At 50.3% G+C, this 18,003-nt stretch overlaps 1 protein-coding gene across 1 annotated transcript; it reads right to left on the reverse strand.

Annotated features, from left to right (window-relative positions):
* Window positions 1-1,023: 1,023 nt before the first annotated feature.
* Window positions 1,024-17,706, reverse strand: LOC311374549 (phospholipid-transporting ATPase ABCA1-like; the record flags this gene model as incomplete). Its single annotated transcript, XM_084490375.1, has 5 exons — window positions 1,024-1,245; window positions 4,945-5,167; window positions 12,354-12,527; window positions 13,225-13,430; window positions 17,509-17,706. Coding segments are annotated over 5 exons (1,023 nt in total), but the record flags the coding sequence as incomplete, so codon positions are not given.
* Between the last annotated feature and the right edge of the window lie 297 nt (window positions 17,707-18,003).

The raw sequence follows: 18,003 nt of genomic DNA on the forward strand, positions 1-18,003 counted from the left end.
AAAGTCAAAAAACTGAGGGGGTCTCTCATATCTGAGGGTATCTTCCATAAGTGTAATATGTTGTCATTTAATCTAAAACAATGCTCATTATCCATCCCTCTTACCATTAAAGACGTTCAATTAAAATATAGGCTACTATACGGGACGTAGACCGTAGCCTATGCTCATGAACACAGCACGACTGCACTTCACCTCCACACCACTAGGCTATGTTAGCAAACTGCATACGATCGATTCGATTTGACAGCACGCAAGTCCGAAGAAGTCATCTTGCTTTTAGCTAAATGTGCTTTTGAGGTAAATACCCATAGGCTCATGAGGCCAACACGGATTTTGAGTTAAGCACCCGTGGATGCAGATTCGCATATGTCAGGTGAAAACTAAATGTAAAGGGAAAGAGGCGGTGGTTGAAAAAATTATTTAGATCGCTTATTAAGTTCACTCATTGCTTATAATGGTTTATTCATTTCCCAGTATAATTTCCTTAATTAAGAAGACAGTTTTGTTCATTTTTGACTTATAAAAAAATAATAAATATTTTGAATTTTTTTGAAGCAAGCTTTTGAAAATATTGGAAGTGAGTCAAGCTGACCTTGTATGCTGTACAACCCAAGGCCCAAAATAAAGAACAGCCGAGACAATATCCTTAATTCAAACATGCCGTTTCATGTTGCCTCAATTGGCTACAGATGCAAACTTGGAACGAACATGCGCAACAGGGGTTTCTAAAGGTTACCGTACAGTGGCGGAGACTAGCGTCAGGAGCTGAAACATAATGGTACATACGGTAACATACGGTAGAGATAAGAACCTTACCAACGAACAACGTACGAAAGAGATTCGTAGCAAAGAACGTTTCTCAAAACACGCGAAATGTTAAGGTAGAACTTAAAGAAGAGGTTAACGAATTCCGGCGCTTTTGCGCACGGTAAGGCTATGTGCGCAGCGGCGCGCCAACTTTTTTTATGAGATAGAGAGACCCCCTTAAAGACGTAAAGATAATTGGAACCCTGAGGTACTCACCACGGCCACCTTGGCGCCGAAGCGCATGCTGTCCTTCCACGCGTAGCACAGCACGTAGGGCAGGTAGAGCACAAAGTAGATGAGGCCGCCGCACGCCGCCGCCAAGTTGGCCTTGGAGAAGAAGGCGCTGATGAGGAAGCACTGGGTGACGGTCGCCGTGCAGAACGCCAGCAGGAACACGAACACCAGCGTGGGGTCGCTGTAGTACAGCACGCTGCCGTACTATGATAGGGAGCCGGGGGGGGGCGGGGTTACACACGCCACACACGGGGCATAGGATACAACACAACACGAGTCACAGGGTTTGATTTTAAACAGGCGGGGCTGACGGGGGGGGGGGGGGGGGGGGGGGCGGAACGGGAGGAAGGAGGACGGAGGAAGTGCGGGAGATTTTTCTTTGATTAGTGAGTGATTCGGTGTGTTACGGGAGTGTGTGCTCTGGGTTTATTCGAGGAATAAAACAACGCTTTGCATTTTGAAGGACGGGGGCGACGGTGGATATGTTGAATGAACCAGTAGGTCAACTTGTGATTTATGTTTTGTTTGGTCGCTCTGCAAGGATTTGACAATCAGTAGTTGTCCTGTAGTTGTGGACAATTCTATACGACTGAAAGCTTGGTTTCTACTTCAAAATTTACTTTGTAAACTTTAGTAATTTGGGAGACACTTTTATCCAAAGCAACAGTGACCTTTGGATCCTAAAGTCCACAGGTATGCTGCTTTGATCGGGGATCAAACCCAGTGCATTCCCTCTGGAATACACCCCCCCTATAGCCATTGCACCATGCTCTCTGCTACGTTCACCTCTACTTGAACTCATTCTTGATCAGAATGTAAACTTCTAAACTACAACTTAGCACCGCCGTCGACCCCTCCACAATAAAAGCGTTGTCCCAAACCACTGACAGACACCAACGGCATCACCTTAAGGAGGACAGTGAGCAAGGCGGCGCTGACGGCCAGCGGTAGCATGCTGGAGACGGCCCAAGTGAGCCAGTGGATGGCCGTCCGCAGGCCCATGATGCGCATGGTCTCCTTGAGGCGCGCCTCCTTCTCCTGCACGATGCCCTTCACGATCAGAGCCACCGAGAAGATCCAGGCCAGGGTCATGAGCAGGGGCAGAGAGCTGGCCAGCGAGCGCAGGAACCTGGGCGGAGGAGGAGGAGGCGCCGGGGGGGAGGCGGCAGAAGGGAGGAGGAAGAGCGAACGAAAGAGAGGGGCAGAGAGAAAGAGGGAACAAAATCACGAAAGAGAGAGAAAGAAAGAGAATGAAACAAAGAAAGATAACAAAATGTCGAAAGAGAGAGAAAGAGTGAACAAAGTAAAGAGAGAAAGAGTGAACGAAATAACAAAATATCGAAAGAGAGAAAGAGTGAACAAAATAAAGAGAGAAAGAGTGAACGAAATAACAAAATAACAAAATAGAGAATGAAATAAAAGAGAACGAAATATAGAGAGAGAGAAATAATGAGTGAGAAAGAGTGAACGGCATGAATAAAGATAGAAAGAAAGAACAAATGAAGGAAAGAACCAGGAGAAGGAGAAGGAGGAGGAGGAGGAGGATGCAGGGCAGCAAATAAAGGAGAGGAGAAGCAGGAGAGGGGGCGGGCTGTTTAATCAATGCTGATTGGAGATAGAGATCAGGGAACACGCTCTGGGAAAATTGGGGGGAGAAAGGCCACCGACGTGGAATGCCGGGGTAAGAAAAATAAAATACCCAATCGATTGAGCCAGTATATTTATGTATCGATTTGTTCAGGGACCACCAACGGTCACTGCCCGGGTCGGCCGTTTGCATTCAGGGCCCGGGAGGAGGTGTGCGTGTCCCTTTCAAAGGGCCCAATGTGTTGTTAGAGGAGGTTCACATGAGCAGACTCTGTCCCCAAATCCATGGGATTCATGCACGGGAAGAGAAATCAGATGACCAATGCAAGACGGATTTCAGTTCTGTTCGATGTGTGAACTCCCCCTTAGATACGGGGCAAGGGGCGAATGACAAAAGAGCATTTCCTTAAACGCACCTCGCAGAGGGAGAACATAAACAACAACACCGTTGGACGACACAGTCGCCGCACGTCCACACCGACCGTGATTAAAACGTGCATATAATCAGCGCATGATTAGATTCCATTATTAATGTGCCGAAAAACGACTGTGAAATTATCATTTAGAACGAGCCCCCCCCGTTTCAGCACACATCAAGCCGTGAGGTTTGTTCCCGACTCCGTTCATTGTTATTAATGTTTATACGTCGTAGACGGCTCGCAAAACGTATTAGGCTGATGGGAAATTACATTGGGACCAGCTGTTCACATTCACATGTTTTGGCGACTATAAAGCTTTTCGGAGTATCACTGAGGACATTTCCCACGCAAACATACCTTCTGTGCCACTGGAAGGAATGTTGTTATTAAGATAAATGTACCATTTGATGTATTTGTGATATGCTGTGTTTGGAGAAGAGTTAAATAGCTAAACTTGCAGTGAGGGTTTGGGTTCCATAATTCTTGCACAATAAATTCCTTTCTGATTTCCAACCTTCACATCTTATAACCGATTCATCTTAAACAGACTGTAAAACCGTACAATGTTGCAGACTATCGCTCAATATTCGTTTGTAGTTGTATTTCCATCCACAATAATATAGAGGTTGTCTGTAGTTGTCTGTAGAATGACTTGCATTTGCTTGGTGGTAGGCTGAAGTAAGTCTATTAATGAGCTTAATTAAATATTTAGGACGTTGGTTGTTCCTGGTGTTTGTACAAGGAAAGCATCAACACAAAATGCTAACCGGTGATCTAAATGGAATTTGGTGTTGTGATGCAGAGGTCATTGTGGATTTGAATTTTCCAGTGAAAGGGCCACCAAACACACCAAAAAAAAATAAAAAATACCCCACACATTATCTGATTAAATAAAGTGTATTGTAATTGCCGTTTTCGCCATTATAATTCAAATTGGCTCAAATTAGAACTACAATGATTTACCAGGGCTGAAATTTGATTATTTAATGATTGGGTGCACTTCAAAATTTATGATTAAAAATAGTGACGATTTCATTATTTGATAACTTGATTATTTAGAGCAGAGTACCAGAACACAAAGCACACCCATTTCCCTAACCTCTGTGTCCTGAGTGATAACGAGAGGCCTCATGCATTGGTTCTCCACTAACAATGTCCTGCCCTTATAGGCTAAGGAGCTGTGGCTCAAGGTAGCTCTCGGTAGAAAAGTACCCACGCCACTAGTACCCACGCCAACAAATATCCTTAAAGTTTATGGTATCTAGCTTCTAAATATCTAGCAGTGCAGTCTGTTGCCTTGTTTAAGAAGCATATGTGGGCTGGAAGGCCAAAAGCCAACGTTGATGTGTGAGCAGTGTTGAAGCCATTTCAAATTAATAAAGCCCACAGTTTTCTGTTCCAAGATGCTTCTCATAATACCTCTGCTCTCCATTACATATTGTTACTGAGTTCAACAAAAAAACACTGTTTTATTCACTTATTATGCCTGAGTAAAACACTTCCGAAACTACTGACAGAGATAAACACCTGCATTCATTAGACACCCCCCACACACACACACACACAACACTATCAACTACCCCTTTCAGATTCAAAGACCATCACTCCACAATCCCATCCATAATCCACCTCGGCTCCGCGCCTTCCGCAGCACGCCACGCCATGCTAAGCCTGCGATTTGTCATGCTAAGCTATGCTAAGCTACGCCTGCCTCCCCTCCCTATGCCTTCCCAGCCCCGGGGCGGGGGGGGGGGGGGGGGTGCTTTGTGGTTTCGGGTCCTCGCCCATGCCCGCATAGAGAGAGAGAGAGAGAGAGAGAGAGAGAGAGAGAGAGAGAGAGAGAGAGAGAGAGAGAGAGAGAGAGAGAGAGAGAGAGCTTCTCCCGTCCCGTACTGACCTTCAGCATGACGCTCAGCAGCAGGCAGGGCGCCAGCAGCAGCGTCATGTTCTCGGTGAACCAGGCGCACCACAGGGCGCTGTTGGGCACGCCGGTGGCCCGCAGCACCTCTTTGAGGCCCAGCTCTTTCTCCAGCACCAGGCTTTTGACCGTCATGCACACGCTATAGGTGAACGCCAGCACGAAGAACATGGGCAGTATGGCGCCGATGCTCCCGATGAAGCTGTAGGGGTGTGTGTGTGTGTGTGTGTGTGTGTGTGTGTGTGTGTGTGTGTGTGTGTGAGAGAGAGAGAGAGTGTGGGGGTCAGTACGGAGTCACGTCTAAGGGGTCAAATCGCGGCCGTGACCCGGGGTGGGAACAAGGGCAAAGTGCTCCCAGCTGGAACTGCACATCACGGTTGGGGGGGGGGGGGGGGTGATCGGGGGTGATCGGATCACGGGTCATCTCGGTTCAGATCCCGACCTGACTAGAGGGTGAAGACAAGGACTGGAGCCGCACGTCAGTGGGGAGAGAGTGAGCACGGAGCACGGGTCAAGGCCAGGGGTCATCTTGGTTCAGATCCCGGCCCTGACCAGACGGGGGTGAAGACAGGACTGAGAACACGGGGGCAAGGTGCTGCCGGTGTCCCCCCCCCCCCCGATGAGGCTGAGCAGGCTGGGTCAGGTCGGATCAGATCCTGACCCAGAACATGCAACATGCAGGGTCAGAAGCCTCCATGTTTATCACTGCACTTTCTGATTTGAAATTCACATTGTTTGAAGGGAAAGTCTCGGAGACGAAAAAAAGAAAAAGTCCATCAATAACAGACCAGATCTGTGCTAGGACCCAGTTTGAAAGATTGTTGTCGGAGATCTGTCGGCGCTCCGTTGTCCTTGCCTCAAAACACGGTTAATAATAAGGGAAGTGGGAAAAACAAGTCGAGCCGCCGCCACGGCGGAGTAATTGTCTTGTTGGGGTAGGGAGAAAATCTCCAGAGTATTTCATATCAGAGGCTCAAAGAGTATTACATCCCCCACCCCCCTCGTTCGATTCAATGTCACCGAGAGCTTTTTCCTGCTCACCTTCATGAATCTAGCATATCAGCTCCCATCAAGCCATTTAGTGCACACCGGGGTGCCAGAGATGATGTATGGCAGGACGCCGTTACAAAACAATAAGGCAATATTAAGCTTGCTTTCATAAAGCCATCAAAATGCCATGTCAATATCTCTCGCCGTGGCCGTGTGCCAAAGTGCTACCTCTGCTTTATTAGAGAGCGAACGGGGAGGGGAGGGGGAGGTAGCAAATGGATTCTGACAAAGTATGGATTTATCCATATTAGTTTTGCTCTGGAACCCAGCGAAACTGGCAGCTGTAATGCAAGGGAAGCACTCCTTAGCACAATGCGGGTACGCGTGTGCAGAGAACTAAGCAGGCATGCGGAAACCGCCACAATTATGCTTAACTCTGGCAAACCGACGCCATGAAATAGACTTCAGGTAGGCCTGCGTTGACATCAATTACATTTGCGGAGGTTTCATATGAAACCATGTAACCGTTTACAAGTGGAGGTTTTTTTCGGCAGAGACGACACATCGCTCATTGCGTTTTCATAAATATAAAAGGTTACACAATATATCTTCTTTTTATTCTTTAATCAGCTCTGCGACAAAATCCTTCAAACTTAAGTTCCTTCTCTTCACCGTTCATGTTCTCCACAAAGCGAGAGTGCTCTGCATCGCCCGTGAGTGTTGAAATTAAAGACTTACGCCTCATAAACGACCGGATTATACAAAGCGTTTAAAGGGCAACGCAAACAAAAAAGGCAACAAACGCCTGGGCCGCAGGAGTCAGACGGGAAGTTCAGGGGGGACATCGGATCGCTAACAAGGAGGGGGATCATCGATTTCCCGAGGACACTTCCAGCCGACCTCGTGGGACGGATATGAACCTTCGCCGGGAAGCTAGGGTGAGCCGCAGGAATGGATTGGTTAACACGCATTTAAGAGGACTTTAACTCAAACGCCCACTCGCTGCCCCCCCCACCCCCCCTCATTAACACTGCCAGAAGAAAGTTGTGGATAAAAACCAACTGACAAACACATTGCACTTTAAAAAGAAAAAACATTATCCCCCCCCCCCCACCTCCTCCTCCTCCCCGCCAAAAAAGCCTCCTCAATTTGCCTGGCGTTAACCAAAGTGGTGAATAAAAACCGACCCACAAAACACATTGTATAAATAACTCTGGGGCCATTAGCTCCATGCTGCAGCCTTCCTTTTTTTCCCTCCATCTAAATTTCACGACGCCGCCCGAGGTACCAATTGTCTTCCAAATTGAACGGTAAATATGGCCACCGACGCCGCCACTCCAAACGCCACCCCCTCCACCCCCTCCCCCTCACTTAGCGTCTCCCTATCTCCTGAATGGCTGATGAGCGTGCGTCTGTTGTGAGAGTTAACTTCCAGTGACTCATCACACGGGGGAAAAGGCAGTTGGGGGGGGGGGGGGTTTATGGTGAAAAGGGGGAAAGGGGGAAGGGTGGGTTAACGTATCCGTCATGCACACCACGTCTGACACGGACAACCTTGCCCGCGGCAGATGCTCTTGAATTATACATTCCCCTGATCGATCAAAAGGTGCTTAAGTAATAGGACTCCTCGCGGCGCCGCCGCCTCCACCGCCGCCGCCGTCCCACCGATCCCGTTACACGCCGGCACGCCGTGACCTAAATTTAAGGGACGGGGACGGGGAGGGGGGGGGGGGGCCTGGTGTCTTCTAACTACATGAGGAGGTGTGGGAGGAGAGAGAGCCCCCCTGATGGAGACCGGTGTCATTACATCCACGGTAAACAAATCTGTCTCTCGTCTCGCTCGTGAGGTAAACCGCACCGTCGTCTGACCTCCCGGTGGCTTCAATATCGGAACTAATGGTTATAATAACTAAGTATCGGATAGCAATATCATTTACGTTTACATTAAGGGCATTTAGCAGACGCTTTCACCCAAAGCCATTTACAAATTTGTCAGAAAGAAAAACAACAATGTATCGCTGTCGGTAGAGTAAGGATGTTCATAGAAACAAGTGCCAAGCACTGACAAATGTTAACCCATCCCCCGTATACAACAAAGCTAGTTAGGGTAAGGACATTATAGTGGCCAATAAAGCAGCAGGTTTTTTTGAACGCATTTGCGTTTTATATTAGCATTGCAGAACGTGAACCCGAACCGACCAATCCGACCCGCGCGTTACCATTATACCCCCTTTTACACGGCACAGAGTTCTCTTTTTGTACATTAACCTGCTGAAGTGCTCGCTAGCGTCGGAATTAGCATTGGCCGGCGTTCAAACGGACCCGTCAACGCGCGCGAACGCCGGGGATCCTGGGCGGTGGAGCGCCGTCCATAATGGAGCGGCATCTATTATACATAAAACATAAAGCCTGGCACCGGGCACGGCAGGTGGGGTTTGGGCGGCTGCTAAATGAACGAAAAGACAAAGTGCAGACAATGGAAAACATCACAGTCCCCCCCCCCGCACCCCCCCGCACCCCCCCCCCTTCCTCATTTGCTAGACTGATGACTAAAGCGATCGGGGACGACACACACAACCCCTTAGCGGTCGTACGCAGGGGGGGAAGGTTACGATGATGATGAACCGCGTGTAATAAAGCCTATTTTATCACGAGGGGATTCCATCCCCGTTTACCTTTTCCTCAGCGCATCATAGAATTAGAGTACAGGACGTCGTTCATCACGGGGTCGTTCCAGATACGCTTTCCGAAGAGAAAGCTGCGTCTTATTATCCAACGGGGAGATGGTGTGTGTGTGTGTGTGTGTGTGTGTGTGTGTGTGTGTGTGTGTGTGTGTGTGTGTGTGTGTGTGTGTGTGTGTGTGTGTGTGTGTGTGTGCGGCTGTGACGGCGTGGCCCCCCGGGGCTCACCCACGGGGGCCCGTCTCTCTCTCGGAGCCGAGCAGCCGGGCCGAGCGCACGAGGAAAGATGGCTGCCCTGATTGAGTTGAGGGGCGCCGACCAATAGGACGGCTTGATCTTCTTATCGGGATCAGAAGAAGAAAAAGAAACTAGATAGAAGAACTAGATATAAAAAAGGGCCGTAGACCCTAGGGGGTCACGTCCTTATCGGCAGCCGTCATCGCCAAGGGACGGGCGATTGCGATGTGCGATGACAAACGAAGAAGCTGGAAACACTTTGCTTATCTTTGGGGGTTTGTTCGGAGAAAACGCAGACGGAGGTCAACGGAGGGCGGAGAGACCCCCGGGAGGCAGGGGGCGGGTCAAGCGCTGTGTGTGTTGTGTTCAAAGGGAAATAAAAAGGCTCAAGTGGGCGATGGGAAATAAATAAGTAAAAGACGGAAACGGGTTCCGAGGCTGTGCTCAAGTGCGTTGTTCACTTCGGAGCGGTTAGGTTAGGTCAGTGTTGATGTTTAGCTTTGACAAGGCGGAAATTGTCCACTTACGACCGGAGCTAAATGAGGGCAATGGACGGTTAAATAGGGGGCTAGAGAGGACTGTGTGTGATTATTTGTGTGTGTGTGTGTGTGTGTGTGTGTGTGTGTGTGTGTGTGTGTGTGTGTGTGTGTGTGTGTGTGTGTGTGTGAGTGAGTGTGTTTAAAAGCATGTGTGTGTGTGTGTGTGTGTGTGAGTGTGTTTGAGAGCGTGTGTGTGTGTGTGTGTGTGTGTGTGTGTTTGAGAGCGTGTGTGTGTGTGAGTGTGTGTGAGTGTGTTTGAGAGCGTGTGTGTGTGAGTGTGTTTGAGGGTGTGTGTGTGTGTGTGTGTGTGTTTGAGGGTGTGTGTGTGTGTGTGTGTGTTTGAGAGAGTGTGTGTGTGTGTGTGTGTGTGTGTGTGTGTGTGTGTGTGTGTGTGTGTGTGAGTGTGTTTCAGAGGGCGTGTGTGTATGAGCGTGTGTGCGTGTGTGTGTGCGTGCAATTGCTTGAGGCAATGCACAATACCTTGTGTTGTCTTCCCTGCATACTGTACTGCGTGACCTATATTCTCACAGGTATGTACAGTATATATCATATCAGGTGGAAAGTACACAGCGTTCATGTGTACTCCCTATTTTCCCTATTTCTCTGTTGAGCTATATTCATGGTAACCATCATTCACGATTTGAGTGTGTATATTTTATTGATGGGAATCAACGGGACATTTTTAAGTCAGGGCATAGCAGAGGCCGTTCCCAAAGTTTCAGAGGAAAAAACGCACATCGCAAACCATGCCCATCCTAACCGGAGCGAATGCCTTCCGGTACACAACCCCAATCCCAGCTACAAAATACTCACCAATAAACCAAAAATAGTAATAAAGTTGAGACATTCGATGAAGGGTGCAGAAGTCAACTATCAATCGTCTGTCTGGCCACCGCTAACCCCCCCACAACCCCCCCACCTCAGAGACCACCCCAACCTCAGAGACCACCCCCGCCCCCCCCTTATTAGATTTCTTTTTTACTACATCCTTCTTTGTCTGATTCTGCTCTTAATTATTTATGAATGGAATAGTGGTTTTCAAGTGTTAATAATTTAGCGCGGGGCCCAAATGGCTCGGGCGGGCGGGCGGGAGAGTAAATGCTGCAGGGACCTGGGGAGATTCCTTTATGGACGCCATTTAACTCCTGTAATTATTAATTTGTTATTTACGGGAAAGAGACGCGAACGCCCGGTGTCGGGAGGACGAGACATGCCGTCATTGTCTTGTTTCCAATAATCACGAATACTATTGTTATTCATGAGACTACTACCGTTATGTGACGTTGAAAAATTAGAAGGCGACGAAAAACTACTCGGGAACACCGGAGAGACATTTTTCGGATTGTCGGGGGCCATCGTCGGAGACCTTTAATCGGAGACCATTGTCGGAGAAGGCGTGATAACACATGATATTCCCATTCTTCTTCCATCACTTACCTCACCCACATTCCCACATAACCACCGCACTAGCCAACTTTCCGATGCGTCCGTGTCTTGTGAACCCAAAAACGAAAACAACACTGTACATCATCACACACACACAATATATATAATCAGTTGAACGTGATCCAACGCAATCCGACCCGAAAACAAAAACGCATGCGACTCGCTCGGTGCCCTGTGCCCCCCCCCCTCCGCCCCCGCTGCGAGAGCTCGACTGAAGCGTGAAACAACACACTTATCACGGGCCAGCGGAGGATTATTTATAGAGAAGTAATGATGTTAGAGGGACAAATCAATAAAGCCATTACTGTCAATGCGAGCCGAATGCCAACAATGTGTTCCTGGCTGGCTAATGTCTCCATGGCAACGGCGTACTCGGGAAGGTAGGGCGCCATTACCCGGTTTAAAAAGCACCATGCATATTAAAATGCGCACACACACACACACACACACACACACGACAAGTTGAAACCATTTATTTGCTTCCTCTACTCGTTTTCGCAGTGTTAAGTTTACATGTTACAGTTATATATATATTTGACCCGTGGTGTGGCGCGTTTGTGTTCGGGGGGGGGTGGGGGGGGTTGTAATTACATTCTGATTGCGTTCGGAAGCTCAGCATTTATTCCATTATCGGCCGTCCTAACGCTGCAGGGAGGCAGAGAGTGCCCCAGCTCTTGGCTCTAGGCCTGCCTACTGCTGCTGCCTGCGGTGACTAGCGCGCTGTCCCCCGGCTCGGGCCCCCTGGCGGTGTGGAGGGGGGCGGGCGGGGAAACCACGGGACCCTGGCGACTCCCGTAACAAGACAGCAGCGCTGGTGGCAGAGGTGCCTTGGCAACACGATCAAAACGGAGACGACGGACATTGAACAGTGTGAGTGTGGCGGGGGGTATGTTATTGTTTGTCCGAGGGGAAAGGCACGCGCATCCTGAGATGTTAATCTTTAATAATTTAGAGTGCTTCCGACACGCTGAGACTTCCTGTAGTTGGAGCGGGATCAATATTCTTTTGTTTTGCTCTCTATCAATCTCCCGGTCTTCTCGTGGCGTTTTTGCTCTTTTCCTTCTCTCCGTTGAGTCGGCTTTCGATTTTGTGTTTGGCTACTAGTGCTATGAGAGTATAATTATTTTTCTCCAAGAGTGAGGGTTGTGTTGATGTTATTTACTTCCTTTATGACGGGGATGACATAAAAAATACTGAAAAGACCAAAAGACGACGGAATTGGCAGATAAGGAATAAAAAAAGCGAATGGGCCCCATTCTCTTTTTTACGCTTCCACAGGGAAATATGAAAATAAAGGGGCGACCTAACTAGCAGATAAGACCACAACACAGGCGGCGGCGGTGGCGGTGGCGGTGGACGGGGTGAAATGGAATTTCGACTCCCCGCCGTGCCTCTCTTCCCTCTCCCCCCCCCCCCCCCCCCCCCCAAACACAACGTCTGATCACCGCCGCTGACGAAAGCGCTTTAATCTCCCTTCCCTGTGGGCGTCGCTCACCCGTCGTTGACGTAGCAGGGGTAGGGCATCTGCTGGGCATACACGCCGACCGTCGGCGTGCTGCCGTGGGCGCGGGCGACGCCCGAGTCCATCATGTCCTGCAGGTAGGCAAAGCCGCCCCAGATGTAGCGCAGGTCGTTGAAGATGTTGTCCTTCGCCCCGGGCGACCAGGACCTGGTCAGGAAGCGCAAGGTGGGAACGTAAAAGTACATTCAGAGTCATAGTCACATGTTTACACACACACACACACACACACACACATTGTTGGGAAACAGAAGATAAGTACATAAAGTACAATCACAGACTCATAATTACACACACACACACACACACACACACACACACACACACACACACACACACACACACACACACACACACACACACACACACACACACACACACACACTAACACACATTGTTAAGAAACACGCAAAGTACATGAAGTGCATTCACACACACACATACACATACACAAACACACACACACACTCTTAAGAATTCCACGCAGGGTACATGGAATACATTGACATACACCTCGACACACAAGGATCAGTGTCAAATGATGGGTACCCTTGGTTTGAGGGCAGATTCGTGCGTTTTCTTGCTCAGGCTGCACGTATAAAAGGACTTATATTCCAAACAAGACCAACGCCCCGAGAGAGAGCAGCGTTTCACGGCCTGCGATCCACGTTGAATCCGAAACGTTTAGCCCCAGGTGCAACGCAAGTTACTCCAAGGTCAGCTGGTTTCTGAGTTCAGTTTGAAAACTGTTTATACCGTCATATGTGCGAGCCCAAAATAAAACAAAACACTTCGAGGTCAACAGTTGTAATAATAATAATGACTCATTATTTTGGGATCATCACACCTCCTCTTGACTTCGTCGGTGCGCTCCACCTCGTCGATGTCCATGCGGATGGTGTACCGGACGTAGGCGGGCAGGTGGGTGGTGTTGGGGGGCAGGCCTTCAAACACCACCCCGGCCCAGAACTTCTCCTCCTCCAGCAGCTCCAGCGCTCGGCTCACCAGCTGCTGCTCAGTGGGAGCCGGCACAAACTTGTTCAGGTCCAGGCACTGTCCAGGGGAGGCACACACACACACACACACACACAGAGACACACGCACCCACACACACACAGAGAGACACACGCACCCACACACACAGAGACACACGCACACACATATACAAAGAGAGAGAGAGACACACACACACACACACACACACACACACACACACACACACACACACACACACACACAAGAAGAACACCCATTAGGGTTTGGCAAAAACAAAACAATTAATGTGAGATTAGGAGGTTGTTATGCGGTAGCTTTTTTTTTTTTTTCTCTCAAAACTATACGAGAGAAGTTCGTCTCGACCTTTAACGAGCAGCTAAAAGTAAATTTTTTTCCGGAGGCCATCCGGCACTCATTTGACACAGTGAGTAACTGTCTGCGGCAACACCTCATCACCGGGGAAATTGGCCACGGACAAAAAAAAAGTTCGGGGTGTTGACTTTCGGCGGACGGAAGCCGCGACACCACAACCCGCGAGACACAAACGAGGCCCCCGGCCGGCGTCGGGCCGGCCACCTCTCTGCCGGTGGCGCGGTGTCGGCCACCCTGTGCATCGCGGGGAAGCTAACGAGCAGGCGGCGGCGGCGGGGCGCAGTTTCCACCGCTGACAGCGGGTCACACGTCTTGCTGTCTCTGTGATTTGCCATCAGGCCTTCCCCTTACCCTGTGCCTCAGTCCACCTCCTGCGGCAACTCTTCCTGAGAGAGAAAAAAAAAAAAAAAGCCAATTTCCGACGAGCTAAAAACCTTCGCCACGGTAACGGTGTTTGGTCGTGTGTGGTAGACCCGGAGGATCGGTGATTGGTACGCTCTGATTGGACGAGCGATTACAGTCCATCTTTATTGCAGGGTTGCCGTGGTAGCCAGACTAATGACAGCACAAACTATTTGTCTGTATCCTTTTTCAACATTCGGTGAAATGCTACCTTGTGACATATCGCTGCTGGAAGGAATTAGCAGTGTGTGTCACTATCGGTGCACGCGCGCGAGCGTGTGTGTGTGTGTGTTTATGCATGATGCCTCATGTTTCATTTGTTTAATAATAAATCAATCGATGAAACCCACGGCTCAGCACTAATTACAGTTACTTTGAGCACCGCCGGCTGTAATGCAACAGGAAGTGTGAGGAAGTGAACATTGAGAGGGATGGGCTGAGCTCCCAGAGCTCCAGAGCCCCAGAGTCGAGTCTGAGCTCCCAGTCCTGGCCACGCTTCCAGCTCGGCCCGCTAGTCCATTGTTGTGAAGAAACAAAAGTCTAATAGAAAGCTCCCTCCACCCCCACCCCCACCCCCCCTCCCCCTCCCAATGCAGACCTGGTATAAAAACAGACATTGCTATAATGAATGAATAAAAACATCTGCTAAATGCCCTGAATGTAAACGTAAACGTACTGCTAGTCTTTCTGCGGCCCTTGAGTCCACAGCCCCGTTCATCGAGCTACATCTACAGCTACGTGCATCTGGCCACATATCCTCCAGCATCATAATGACATGTCATTAAGGATAATGGACGGCAGTTAAGCGTCCGGCTCAAAGACGTCCACAGATCAGGCGGCAGACATTAGGGATCCAACCTAGTTAGCTCCCGGTCAAACGCAGTTGCCGCGACGATATCCTGCCCCCGCTGTTTTTCCATTCATAACTCATGAGGCGGACATTTTCTCCCGCCCCGGAGTCCTAGTAAGGCACTGGGTTTTTGTTCTGAGTGGGTCTCATCACCGGGGCACAATAAGCCCAGCCTGATCCCCCGCGGGGGGGGGGGGGGGTCTGGTCTAGTCTGCGGCGAACGAATGATACGTCAAACACGGACCAGGTGGACCACGTCGGCCTCGCCCCGTTCCCGGTGACTCATCCCCGGCTTCCACCCACGGGCGGTGCGTCGGCTTCCGAACCCATACCGAGTCGCCGCAGAGCTCAGCTAAGCCCGGCTTTCCGGGACCCACCACCACCCCCCCCCCCCCCAACCAAACCCTGTCTAAACCCAGCGGGCATGCCCCCCTACCCCCGTCACCTCGCCGACAGATGTCCCGGTCACCGATCCGATCTGAGCCCCCCCGGTGTCGGGGAGGCGAGCGTCCAGACGCTCCAGCCCTGAGACTGACACTGTGTGGCTGAGCTCCACGCCTAAGAGAGGGGGGCACCGGGCGGGGCCGGGCCGGCGGGCGTGGGGGTGGCAGGGGGTGGCGGGGGGTGGCGGGGGGTGGTGGGGGTTGCTCGCTGCTGGCTGGCAGCCGTCGCCGGCGTGATGAGATTAGCCGGTCGATGCCCCCGGGGGCGTGATGAACATGTGTCGCGTGTCGGGCCCACGTGCGCCCCGGAGCCGCAGCCGCAGACGGAGGCGGCGGCGGCGGCGTTCCAGGAATAGCCCAGAATCGATTGAGTGCGGAGCCCGGCCGGTGGCCATGAGTTTGCTCATGCAGCCGTGTGGGTCTGTTAGGCACTTCTTATCCCCCGGATCAATTCATTTACCATGCAGCCATTTAACACATGCTCTTAGTCCAGAGAGACACACAGGGATATGACTTTATGTTATATACTGCTTTAAGGTTCTTATTGGGGACATTGGGGTTGGAACCCAAAACCCCTTTTCGTCTGGAGGTCAAACCCACGTCAAATTGAGTCATTGAGTGTCTCGTGCATGCTTTTGATTCCATCGTTATTATTTAAAAGCATACCGATCATCCCATGGATATACCAATTAATACTGTGTGTGTGTGTGTGTGTGTGTGTGTGTGTGTGTGTGTGTGTGTGTGTGTGTGTGTGTGTGTGTGTGTGTGTGTGTGTGTGTGTGCATAGCGATTCATAGCTATACAAATACTGAATCCAATAAAGAAGAAATGCGATGTGTATTTCAGTGAAAGTGCACGAGGCCCTCTGCAGCGTGCAGATGGGACGGCTGTTCCATTTTGTCACACATGCATACAGTATGATCTCACGCATATGTGGGCTGGCCGGCCGAGGGGGTCGGACACTGCTGTCCGCTCCGACTAGAACTTCCAATATCCTTTCGGCACGTCCTCGGGATCAAATATTAAAACACACGATTTGGGGGTGTTTTGTGGGCAAAGTGCCACGGGTTTCTATCTGCACCTGTCTGTACCGAGCAAGGCCTTAAAAGGATAGTGTTCCTGGAAAACGGATCGATAGATCAATGCGGCCGAATGATGTTTGCCTGCCTGATCGCAGATGCTCTTCTGTCACATGAGCTTCACGTCAACATACACACACACACACACACACACACACACACAATGTCACTCTGGGATATCGATCGGTCAGAGTGTAACGCCGGTTCACTGCTTAATCATGCAGACCAGGATTTTTCTCCGTGCTATTCTGCTTCTTAGCCGGGTTACAGGCCACTGCTGAGGCCAAAGTTCATTGTTCCAGCCCAAACGTTATAAACGACTGGACATCGAGTAAGAATGGATCGGATCTGTTGTTCAACCGAGCCCAAGGAGAGGAGACCGTGGTAAATCGAGTTTGACACCCCTGCCCTAACCACTGAGCAAAACAACAACCAGCAACCCTGCGTGGAGGGGAAACCGGTCCCTTACCAACGGTTACTGGTTGAATGGTAAATGGACTGCATTCATATATATTTTTTGGGAGTGGCCACCCAAAGCCCTTTACAACATTGCCTGACATTCACCCATTCATGCACACATTCACACGCCGACGGCGGAGTCGACCACGCAGGGCGTCAGCCGTCTCGTCTGGAGCAGTTAGGGTGAGGTGCCTCGCTCAGGGACACCACGACACTCTAGACACGCTAGGAGGAGCCGGGGATTGAGCCGGCAACCTTCCGGTTACCAGCCAACACGCTCCACGCCCTGAGCCACATGCCGCTGCTGGTTGATTGCTCAGTGCCGTAACCACTGAGCAAAAACAACAACCAGCTGCTAACCTGCTGGTTGTCGTTTTTTGCTCAGTGGTTACGGCACGCCAGAGGACGGTCTTAAAACGGCCGCTTCGACTCAAACCAAACCACCGACGCGACCGAAGCAGCCGACACAAACCACCGCCCCCCCCCCCCCCCCCACTAAAACAAAACAAAACACACAAACCCGGACCCACCCCGAGCAGCCGGGACAACATGGCGGCTGCCTGGCCCGCGGCCCGGTACGCGTCGCGCCAGTCCGACTGCGGCCCCCCCGGCGGCCGCAGCTCCGGGGGCCCGTTGTACAGGAAGCCGGCGATGAGTGCGGAGGTCAGGCCCGTGCTGTTGAGCCGCTGGTCCAGAGCGGCGGCGAACACGGGGCTCTGCAGCAGGACCTGAGGCGAGGGACGAAAGGGAGGTACAAAAACAAGCGTGAAAACAGAAGGATAGAGCAGGACGGAATTCTCTTTGTTGTCGTTGCACGTAGTACGGCAAAATGTAAATGTCCTCCAGACATTCACACCACAATTTGAAATATACAGTATGAGAAAGGTAACAAATATATATGCATGACAAATAATGATAAAATATACAAAGAACAAATAAAGATGAAATATACAGACGAATAAGACTAGCAGCTGAGGTCAACGGTATTGCACAGTAGTGTTTTTTTTTGGTTCACAATGTTTTTT

Source organism: Micromesistius poutassou (assembly GCF_964030765.1).
Source record: "Micromesistius poutassou genome assembly, contig: SCAFFOLD_1049, whole genome shotgun sequence".
In the NCBI taxonomy this organism is placed as follows: domain Eukaryota; kingdom Metazoa; phylum Chordata; class Actinopteri; order Gadiformes; family Gadidae; genus Micromesistius; species Micromesistius poutassou.